Source organism: Cherax quadricarinatus, chromosome 93, assembly GCF_038502225.1.
Source record: "Cherax quadricarinatus isolate ZL_2023a chromosome 93, ASM3850222v1, whole genome shotgun sequence".
NCBI classification, from domain to species: Eukaryota; Metazoa; Arthropoda; class Malacostraca; order Decapoda; family Parastacidae; genus Cherax; species Cherax quadricarinatus.
The window spans coordinates 8,102,643-8,114,645 of NC_091384.1; the positions used below are offsets into that span (position 1 = coordinate 8,102,643).

Here is a 12,003-nt window from a genome sequence, read left to right on the forward strand (position 1 = left end):
TGGGCAACAGGCATATGGAGGAAGCCAGGACGAGCCCTTGGTTCACCCAGAGATGCAGAAAGGCCAAAATCAAATGCAATAGAGAATGGAAGAAGTACAGGAGGCACAGGATCCAGGAGAATAAGGAGAGTAGTCGAAAAGCCAGAAATGAATATACAAAGGTAAAAAGGGAGGCCCAGCAATAATACAAAAATGACATAGGAGCAAAGAGCCAAATCTGACCCAAAGCTGTTGTACAGCCACATCAGGAGGAAAACAACACTAAAGGACCAGGTAATCAGGTTGAAGAAGGAAGGAGGGGAGCTCACAAAAAATGACTGAGAAGTATGAGAGGAGCTCAACAAGAGATTTTAAGAAGTATTCAAAGTGGAGATAAAAGGGACTCCAAAAACACAGAGTGGTGGGGTACACCATCAAGTGCTGGACACAATACACATAACCAAGGAGGTGAAAAGGCTGCTAAGCGAATTAGATACCTCTAAGGAGATGAAGCCAAATAACATCTCTCAATGGGTCCTGAGAGAGGGAGCAGAGGCGCTTTGTGTACACTAACAATCTTCAACACAGATATCGAAACAGGGCGACTACCTGAGGTATGGAAGACAGCAAATGTAGTCCCAATTTTTAAAAATAAGGAGACACACACACGAAGCATTAAACTACAGATCAGTACCACTTACATGCATAGTATGCAAAATCATGGAGATTATCAGGAGAAGAGTGGTGGAGCACCTAGAAAGGAATGAGCTTATCTGCGACAACCAGTACGGATTCAGGGACGGGAAATCCTGTATCACAAACCTCTTGGACAAGGTGACAGCAATAAGACAAGAGAGAGAGGGGTGAGACTGCATTTTCTTGGACTGTAAATAGGCTTCTGACACAGTTCCACACAAGAGATTAGTGCAAAAGCTGAAGGACCAGGCAGGTATAACAGGGAAGGTACTGCAATGGATCACAGAATACCTGACAGGAAGGCAACGGCGAGTCATAGTAGTTAACGAGGTGTCGGAATGGGCGCCAGTGACGAGCTGAGTTCCACAGGGGTCAGTTCTAGGACCGGTGCTGTTTTTGATATATGTGAACGACATGACGGAAGGAACAGACTCAGAAGTGTCCCTGCTTGTAGATGGTGTGAAGTTGATGAGAAGAATTCAATCGCACGAAGACCAGGCAGAACTAAAAGGAATCTGGACAAACTGCAGGTCTGGTCCAGAAAGTGGCTCCTGGAGATGGGACACAGAAACAAGGGGTCACAATTGGAAGTTGAAGACTCAGATGAGTCAAAGGGATGTTAGGAAGTATTTCTTCAGTCACAGAGTTGTCAGGCAGTGGAATAGCCTAGAAAGTGACGTAGTGGAGGCGGGAACCATACATAGTTTTAAGACGAGGTTTGATAAAGCTCATGGAGCAGGAAGAGAGAGGACCCAGTAGCAACCAGTGAAGAGGCGGGGCCAGGAGCTAGGACTCGACCCCTGCAACCACAAATACGTGAGTACACCACACACCACTCACACTCACGCATACATACACACACACATATACACACACACAAACACACACACACACACACACACACACACACCACTCACACTCACGCATACACACACACACACACACACACACACACACACACACACACACACACACACACACACACACACACACACACACAAAAGGTTATATACAGTGGAAGAATATGGTTTGTCTGGACGAGGAGGAACAGGAGGAGGAGAGGAGGAGGAGGAGGAGAAACAGGAGGAAGAACAGGAACAGGAAGAGGAGGAACAGGAGGAGGTACCTATTTATCGTCACGTGAACAGTACTGTACATGTGTCTCATTCATCAATAAAGACACCTAGGTGTTGTACATGTGTCTTATTCATCAATAAAGACACCTAGGTGTTGTACATGTGTCTTATTCATCAATAAAGACACCTAGGTGTTGTACATGTGTCTTATTCATCAATAAAGACACCCAGGTGTTGTACATGTGTCTTATTCATCAATAAAGACACCCAGGTGTTGTACATGTGTCTTATTCATCAGTAAAGACACCCAGGTGTTGTACATGTGTCTTATTCATCAATAAAGACACCTAGGTGTTGTACATGTGTCTTATTCATCAATAAAGACACCCAGGTGTTGTACATGTGTCTTATTCATCAATAAAGACACCCAGGTGTTGTACATGTGTCTTATTCATCAATAAAGACACCTAGGTGTTGTACATGTGTCTTATTCATCAATAAAGTCACCCAGGTGTTGTACATGTGTCTTATTCATCAATAAAGACACCCAGGTGTTCTGTCAAAGTGTTAGTTACTGGTGTCAGACAACTCTCAGCACCTGTGATCCATCAAACTGTTAGTAAATTAGGTACTTACCATAGAAGGTGTCCCTGTGTGAGGTTAGTGCCGAGTGTAGACTGAGTGCCGTGGACCTGACTACCTCGCCTAACGAGGTGGTTCCTGCTTTTCTTAGTGACTCGTTGATTTCAGGTGAGCAACAGGCGCCTCCTCCACACACCTGGGCTCCTAGAACGTAAACAAACACATAATTAACTAGGTACACATCTGGGAAAGTAGAACCTCCACACATCATAACCAACTTGATTGAAACTCCCTCCCTCCCTCCCTCTCTCTCTCTCTCTCTCTCTAACACTTAACACTACGCTACCACACTCGCATTAGTCCCCCTCCCCCAAAAAAATGGCAGAACGTAGAAGTAAAGGAACCTTTAATGGCTGGGCTAGAAGGAAGCATGGGCAGAAAAGATCAACAGCACAATGGAGCTGGCATGAAAAAATTGGCTATGCGAGTTTCGGAACACAGTGGTGGACAAGATACCTACAGAGGGTAAGAAGTGGGAGTTATGAGCTGTAGCTGCTGAGGCAAAGATACAGAGCCTGGCAGAGGAACTGGAAGTGCTGAAATGATTAAATAACAAAAAGGCACAATACCGTGACTGGAACAATACACAAATAACCCGCACATAGAAGAGAGGAGCTTACGACGACGTTTCGGTCCGACTTGGACCATTTACAAAGTCATCACTAACCAGAATTGGAGCAGGACGGGTATATATAGGCAGGAAGAGGTAGTGGTGGTAGCAGTAGAAGCAGTAGTGGTAGTGGTAGTAGTAGTAGAAGTAGTAGTAGTGGTAGTGGTAGTAGTGGGGAATAAGGAGGAGGAGCCAGCCAAATACAACAAAAGGGGAGCTGAAATGAAATATAGAGGCGAGGACTGATATGAGCAAAGTGCTGGGTGCAGGAACATCAGTGGATAGTGAGGGGACTGAAAAAGGGGAAGGAGCAAAGTCCCTTGAGGAAATGATATCAGGCCACCAGAACGTCTGGGTGATGATAAGGGAAACGATTAAACAACAGTTAAATAATTAAATCGGACTTAGAACTATGGAGGGAAACAAAATAAGAACAGAGGGAGAGGTCACTTATTATTCATGGGCTCCAAGAGGCAAAAGGGAAGAAATATGATGAAAGAAGACAGGGTGAGGTAAAAGAGATTGAGAGCAACATCGTGGTAACAGGAGAGGACACGACTAAACTGACAAATTTTCAGAGATTTGAGTTGTGCTCAAGTGAAAAGAACTGCCCATTCAAACTGATATCCAAGACAGAGATGATGCAAAACAAGATCCTGCAGCAGAAACCACTGTTAAAGGGTTCCCAAAAATACCAGTGAGTATACCTCAACCATGACACATCACAGAAAGAACAGGAACAACTGAGAGAGTAAGAAGGTGCCAGAGACAGGAAGGGGAGACACGGCAGGTACTAACAAACAGAAGAGCACAGCATCAGGAGGAACGACACAACTGCCCACAGAACCACCCACAGAATCCCTTCAACCCCTACCACCCCACGCCAACCAAACACAATAACCAGAAACAAAACTACACTCAACACCCACAGCCCCCTAGCAATAATACCACAACAGCAGTCTACCATAATATCCAACCCTGCCTTCCTCACCCCCAGCCTGCACCAACCTCTCTCATCCCTAGAATATAGTTCTGGAAAGGAAGCTCAAGGTATGGTATACCAACACAGATGGGATAACAAATAATAGTGAGAAGTGGTAGCAAAAAATCACTGAGGTATCCCTGGACATCATAACACTCATGGAGACAAAGCTCATATGGATGATAACAGATGTGATCTTTCCATCTGGATATCAGATCCTGAGGAAAGACGGGGGGGGGAGAGGAGCCACACTCCTCATTATAAACAAATGGAGCTTTGAGGAGATATGAGGACCAGTCAAAGGTGTAGTGCATGACTACACAGTAGGAACAGTTCATACTGGGGGCCTAAAAGTGATGACAGTAGCGATGTACAACCTGCTACCAAACAGCAGGAGACCAAGACACGAGTACAATGAGAGCAAGAGAACGATTGTGGCCACATTAGCTGAAGTGGCCAGAAGGGCCCACATGGGCAGGGCAAAGTTACTCATTATGTGGGATTTCAACCATAAGGAGATTTACTGGGAAAACCTTGAACCACATGGGGGACCTGAGATGTGGAGAGTCAAGATGCTGGAGGCAGTGTTGCAAAACTTCATGTTAGGGACATAACCAGAGGAGAGAATGAACCAACAAGGCTGGACCATGTATTCACCTTGAACAGTTCAGACATAGGGGATACCACATATGAAAGGCCCCTCAGTGATGGGCAATCATGTGGTCCTGAGTTTCGAATACATGGTAGAGTTAACGGAGGTTGCAGCAGCATGAGAAGGAAGGAGAAGGCCAAACTTAAAAAATGGGGACTACACATGTATGAGACAATTCCAGCATGAGGTGCAGTGGGGAAGAGAACTCGAGAGCACAAAGTGCAGAGAGGCAGAGGAGAAGTTCGTGCCAAGGGGTAACAGAAACAAAAGGAAGACCAGAGTGAGTCCTTGGTTTACCAGGTGTGGAGAGGCCAAAACCAAGTGTGCTAGAACATGGGAAAAGTATAGAAGGCAAAGGACTCAGGCAAAGAAGGAGTTGAGCAGAAACCCAGAAACAAATATTTATGGATAAGGATAGAGGCCCAGCAGTAGTATGAGAATGACACAGCATAAAAAGCTAAATCGGACCCAAAGTTGTTATACAGCCACATCAGGAAGAAAACAACAGTCAAGGACCAGGTAATCAGACTGAGAAAGGAAGGAGGGGAGCTCACAGGGAGCGACCACGAAGTATGTGAGAAGCTCAAGTCCAGATTCAGGAAGATATTCACAGTGGAGACACAGAGACTTCAAGCAAACTGAGGCAGTAGGGTGCACCAGCATGTGCTGGACATATTGCACACAACCAAGAAGAAACTGCTAGGTGAACTAGATACCTCGAAGGTTGTGGGCCCAGAAAGCATCTCACCATACGTCCTGAGAAAGCAGAGGCACTATGTGTGTCACTAACAACAATCTTCAATAAATCAATCTTAACAGGGCAACTGCCTGAGGTGTGGACGACAGCAAATGTAGTCCCAATTTTTAAGAAAGGAGACAGGCAACATTAAACTACAGACCAGTGTAACTGATATGTGTAGTATGCAAAGTCATGGAGAAGATTATCAGAAGAGTGGTGGAGCACCCAGAATGGAACAGGCTCATACATGATAACCACCACGACTTCAGGGAAGTGACATCCTGCATCACAAACCTTCTGGTGTTCTATGACAAGGTAACAGAAGTAAGACAGGAGAGAGAGAGAGAGGCATGGGTAGACTGCATCTTCTTGGACTGTAAGAAGGCTTTCGATACAGTACTACACAAGAGACAGGTTGGAAAGCTAGACGAACAGGCAGGAATAGGAGGGAAAGTACTGCAATGGAAAAGAGAATACCTGGCAGAAGGAACAGGTGTTGGTATGTGACGAGGTGTGAGAGTGGGCGCCTGTGACGAGTGGGGTTCCACGTGGGACAATCCTAAGGCCAGTGCTGTTTCTAGTATATGTGAATGACATGATGGAAGGGATAGATTCAGAGGTGTCCACAGGGGTTAGTGTTGTGCCCCTTGTTGTTCACAGTCTACATAAACGACATAGATGAGGGAATAAATAGCGACATAAGCAAATTTGCTGACACCAAAATAGGCCGTCCAATTCATTCCAATGAGGACACTAGAACACACCAGGATGATTTGAATATACTCAATGCAATGGTCGGAGAAGTGGCAGATGCAGTTTAATATAGACAAATGCAAAGTTCTAAATGTTGGACAAGAAAATAACCATGCAACATATAAACTAAATAATGTAGATCTTAATATTACTGATCCCAATAAGGGTTTAGGAGTTCTGGTTAGCAGTAATCTAAAACCAAGACAACAGTGCATTAGTGTTCGCAATAAAGCTAACAGAATCCTTGGCTTCATATCAAGAAGTATAAATAATAGGAGTCCTCAGGTTGTTCTTCAACTCTATATATCCTTGGTTAGGCCTCATTTAGACTATGCTGCTCAGTTCTGGTCACTGTATTACAGAATGGATATAAATGCTCTGGAAAACGTACAGAGGAGGATGACAAAGATGATCAAATGTATCAGAAATATCTTCCCTATGAGGATAGACTGAGGCCCTGAATCTGCACTCTCTAGAAAGGTGTAGAATTAGGGGGGATATGATTGAGGTGTATAAATGGAAAACAGGAATTAATAAAGGGGATGTAAATAGTGTACTAAAAATATCTAGCCAAGACAGGACTCGCAGCAATGGTTTTAAATTGGAAAAATTCAGATTCAGGAAGGATACAGAAAAAAACTGATTTGGTAATAGAGTTGTGGATGAGTGGAACAAACTCCCGAGTACCGTCATAGAAGCTAAGACGTTGTGTAGTTTTAAAAGTAGGTTGGATAAATACATGAGTGTGTGTGGGTGGGTGTGAGTTGGACCTGACTAACTTGTGCTATTAGGTCAGATGCAGTGCTCCTCTCTTAAGTGACATGTCTGACCTCACTAGGTCAAGGCATTGGCTTAAGCCGGTGTGAGAATTGGACCTGCCTCGCATAGGCCAGTAGGCCTGTTGCAGTGTTCCTTCTTTCTTATGTTGTTAATGCAAAGAATTCAAGCAGACGAAGATCAGGCAGGACTATATGGGGATCTGGAAAGACTACAAACAAGATCCAGTAACTGGCTCTTGGAGTTTAACCACACCAAATACAAAGTCATGAAGCTTGGGAGGGACAAAAAAGACTGGAGATGGAGTACAGCCTAGGAGGTCAAAAGCTGTATAACTCGCTTTAGGAAAAGGATCTTCGGGTGAGTATCATGCCGAGCACATCTCCTGAGGCGCACATCAACCAAATAACACACACACACACACACACACACACACACACACCAGGAGCTATGAATCGACCCCTGCAATCACATATAGGTGAGTACACTACAAAGATCAAAGATGGTCGCCTCCTGGCTGCTACATCATCAAACAATGACCTTTAACGTCTCCTCTAGGAGAGGGACTGAGGGAGGGAGGGAGGGCGGGAGAGAGAGAGAGAGAGAGAGAGAGAGAGAGAGAGAGAGAGAGAGAGAGAGAGAGAGAGAGAGAGAGAGAGAGAGAGAGTTAAAGAGAGAGAGTTAAACCAGTAAGATAATCTAGTTCAACAGTAACAGAACATACAGATCAACCAGCAGTGGTTGATCTGCCACTGTAGTTGACACACCACTGACAACTGTCTGCCAGGTACCTCAGCAGTGCTGTCACTGTAGTTGACACACCACTGACAACTGTCTGCCAGGTACCTCAGCAGTGCTGTCACTGTAGTTGACACACCACTGACAACTGTCTGCCAGGTACCTCAGCAGTGCTGTCACTGTAGTTGACACACCACTGACAACTGTCTGCCAGGTACCTCAGCAGTGCTGTCACTGTAGTTGACACACCACTGACAACTGTCTGCCAGGTACCTCAGCAGTGCTGTCACTGTAGTTGACACACCACTGACAACTGTCTGCCAGGTACCTCAGCAGTGCTGTCACTGTAGTTGACACACCACTGACAACTGTCTGCCAGGTACCTCAGCAGTGCTGTCACTGTAGTTGACACACCACTGACAACTGTCTGCCAGGTACCTCAGCAGTGCTGTCACTGTAGTTGACACACCACTGACAACTGTCTGCCAGGTACCTCAGCAGTGCTGTCACTGTAGTTGACACACCACTGACAACTGTCTGCCAGGCACCTCAGCAGTGCTGTCACTGTAGTTGACACACCACTGACAACTGTCTGCCAGGCACCTCAGCAGTGCTGTCACTGTAGTTGACACACCACTGACAACTGTCTGCCAGGTACCTCAGCAGTGCTGTCACTGTAGTTGACACACCACTGACAACTGTGTCAGGTACCTCAGCAGTGCTGTCACTGTAGTTGACACACCACTGACAACTGTGTCAGGTACCTCAGCAGTGCTGTCACTGTAGTTGACACACCACTGACAACTGTGTCAGGTACCTCAGCAGTGCTGTCACTGTAGTTGACACACCACTGACAACTATCTGCCAGGCACCTCAGCAGTGCTGTCACTGTAGTTGACACACCACTGACAACTGTCTGCCAGGTACCTCAGCAGTGCTGTCACTGTAGTTGACACACCACTGACAACTGTCTGCCAGGCACCTCAGCAGTGCTGTCACTGTAGTTGACACACCACTGACAACTGTCTGCCAGGCACCTCAGCAGTGCTGTCACTGTAGTTGACACACCACTGACAACTGTCAGGTACCTCAGCAGTGCTGTCACTGTAGTTGACACACCACTGACAGTGTCAGGTACCTCAGCAGTGCTGTCACTGTAGTTGGCACACCACTGACAACTATCTGCCAGGCACCTCAGCAGTGCTGTCACTGTAGTTGACACACTGACAACTGTGTCAGGTACCTCAGCAGTGCTGTCACTGTAGTTGACACACCACTGACAACTGTGTCAGGTACCTCAGCAGTGATGCCACTGTCACTGTAGTTGACACACCACTGACAACTGTCTGCGAGGCACCTCAGCAGTGCTGCCACTGTCACTGTAGTTGACACACCACTGACAACTGTCGGCCAGGTACCTCAGCAGTGCTGTCACTGTAGTTGACACCACTGACAACTGTCTGTCAGGTACCTCAGCAGTGCTGTCACTGTAGTTGACACACCACTGACAACTGTCTGCCAGGCACCTCAGCAGTGCTGCCACTGTAGTTGACACACCACTGACAACTGTCTGCCAGGTACCTCAGCAGTGCTGCCACTGTCACTGTAGTTGACACACCACTGACAACTGTCTGCCAGGCACCTCAGCAGTGTTACCACTATCACTGTAGTTGACACACCACTGACAACTGTCTGCCAGGCACCTCAGCAGTGCTGCCACTGTCACTGTAGTTGACACACCACTGACAACTGTCTGCCAGGCACCTCAGCAGTGCTGCCACTGTAGTTGACACACCACTGACAACTGTCTGCCAGGTACCTCAGCAATGCTGCCACTGTCACTGTAGTTGACACACCACTGACAACTGTCTGCCAGGCACCTCAGCAGTGCTGCCACTGTAGTTGACACACCACTGACAACTGTCTGCCAGGCACCTCAGCAGTGTTACCACTATCACTGTAGTTGACACACCACTTACAACTGTCTGCTAGTTACCTCAGCAGTCCTGCCACTATCACTGTAGTTGACACACCACTGACAGCTGTCTGCCAGGCACCTCAGCAGTGCTGCCACTGTCACTAGTTGACACACCACTGACAACTGTCTGCCAAACACCTCAGCAGTGCTGCCCCTGTCACTGTAGTTGACATATCACTGACAACTGTGTGCCAGGCACCTCAGCAGTGCTGCCACTGTCACTGGCACCTTACACAACTATGTACTCAAGCTGAGTAGATAGTTGTGAACACAGTTTGACTAATAGGTCTATCAGCATGCTGTCAGGCAACATTATGAAGATGGAGGAGCACTGCAGCAGGCCTACTGGCCTATATTAGCAAGTTCTTTGGATTTTAGCCCATACAAGGCAAGTTTATTTGGATTTTAGTAAAGCTTTTGATAAGAGTACCACATCAGAGACTTAAAGTGGCAGCTCATGGCAATGAGGGAAAAGTGCTGTCATGGATCGAGTCATGGCTCACCAATAGGAAGCAGAGAGTGTTCATCAATGGGGTTAAGTCCGAGAGGGGATCTGTAACAAGTGGCGTTCCACAGGGATCAGTTTTAGGCCCGTTGTTGTTTATAACAATGACCTTGAAGAGGGAATTACTAGTGATATGAGCAAATTCGCTGATGACACCAAGACAGATGTTACAGAACTTCAGGAGGATTTAGACAAACTCAATTCGTGGTCAGAAAAGTGGCAGATGCAGTTCAATGTAGATAAATGCAATGTTCATAACCCAGCATCTATCAGCTTAATAATGTAGAACTCGGCCGTACAGAATGTGACAAGGACTTCGGGGTTATGGTAAGTACCAACCTTAAATGCTATACAATACCGACAAGTTGGTAAGACACATAGGCAATATTTAGGTATCTTTATTTCGAAACGTTTCGCCTACACAGTAGGCTTCTTAAGTCGAGTACAGATGTAATCAGTCCAAGGGTGATGGACTGATTACATCGTCCTCACATCTCTACTGCTCCTCCTGCCTACTTTTTGTACTCGACTGAAGAAACCTACTGTGTAGGCGAAACTTTTCGGAATAGAGATGCCTAAATGTTGCCTATGTGCCTTACTTACCAGCAACCTTAAACCAAGACAGCAATGCCTAAGCGTACGTAATAAGGCAAATAGATTACTGGGATTTATATCAAAAAGTGTAAGCAACAGAAGTCCAGAGGTCATACTGCAGCTTTATACATCATTAGTAAGGCCTCACCTAGATTATGCAGCTCAGTTCTGGTCTCCATATTACAGAATGGACATAAATTCGTTAGAAAACATTCAGCGTAGGATGACAAAATTAATACATAGCATTAGAAATCTTCCTTATGAAGAAAGATTGAAGAATGATTGGAGACACGATCGAAGTGTATGGAAATAAATGGTATACAATACCGACACAATGTAAATATAAACACTTAAGTAGTATAATGTGAACCTTTATTGACAACGTTTCGTTGTCAATAAAGCCTTGTACTTAGCTGCTGCTGCTAAGTACAAGGCTTGGAGAAGGTATAAGAGGCATCCCACTATCTATAAAAGGAATTTGCACAGACAAGCCTGTTGATAACTGGAATAAATCCGAAAGTAGGCCATCTCTACATGGGAGGCTGACACAGAACTGGCGTCAGGTAGCTTGGGCTCCAAAACCTGGTGGTCGTTGGTCGAGGACCGACCAGATTACTCAAATGATATAATTATTCCACATCTAAATCAGGGACCACATCTACTAGCAGTCAGAAGAAAGGCGACCTTTTTGTTGAACACTTTGCTGCCAAGATGTAAGTTCTTGATCCACCTAGGGACCCTCCTTGGCTAGCAGTTCTTGATCCACCTAGGGACCCTCCTTGGCTAGCTGCAAGAACTGTGTCAAAGTTGTCAGGGGTGACGATAAGGCAGGATGAAGTATATCTTCTTCTTAAATCACTGGACCAAAACAAGGTCGTGGATCCAGATAAGGTGAGCCCAAGATTGCTGAGTAGATGTGCAGACCAGCTAGCAGCACCTCTAACTCACATTTATCAGCACTGTCTAGCATAAAAAAAAAAAACCATACCACGGGCGGGGATAGAACCCGCGATCAGAGAGTCTCAAAACTCGAGACCGTCGCGTTAGCCACTGGACCAGCTAGCCACTGTCTAGCATCTATCAGCCCTGCCTGCCATCCATCAGCACTGCCTAGCATCTATCAGCACTGCCTAGCACAGTGTAAATGACCTCTGTGGAAAGAGCAAATGTAGTCTGTGTTCACAAAAAGAACAGAGCGGAAATAATCAACTACAGACCAGTGTCGCTCCTGTCAATCACTGTCAAGATTCTGGAGACAATAATCTCACGACAGATGACAACA

The 12,003-nt window shown here is 45.9% G+C and overlaps 1 protein-coding gene across 1 annotated transcript in view; it reads right to left on the reverse strand.

The window, feature by feature from the left end:
• dally (division abnormally delayed protein) overlaps window positions 1-12,003 on the reverse strand; it is a 396,601-nt gene that overhangs the window by 262,605 nt on the left and 121,993 nt on the right. The window contains exon 2 of the mRNA XM_070104663.1: window positions 2,388-2,537. Within this exon, the coding sequence (XP_069960764.1) occupies window positions 2,388-2,537 (150 nt within the window). The remainder of the gene's footprint in view (window positions 1-2,387; window positions 2,538-12,003) is intronic.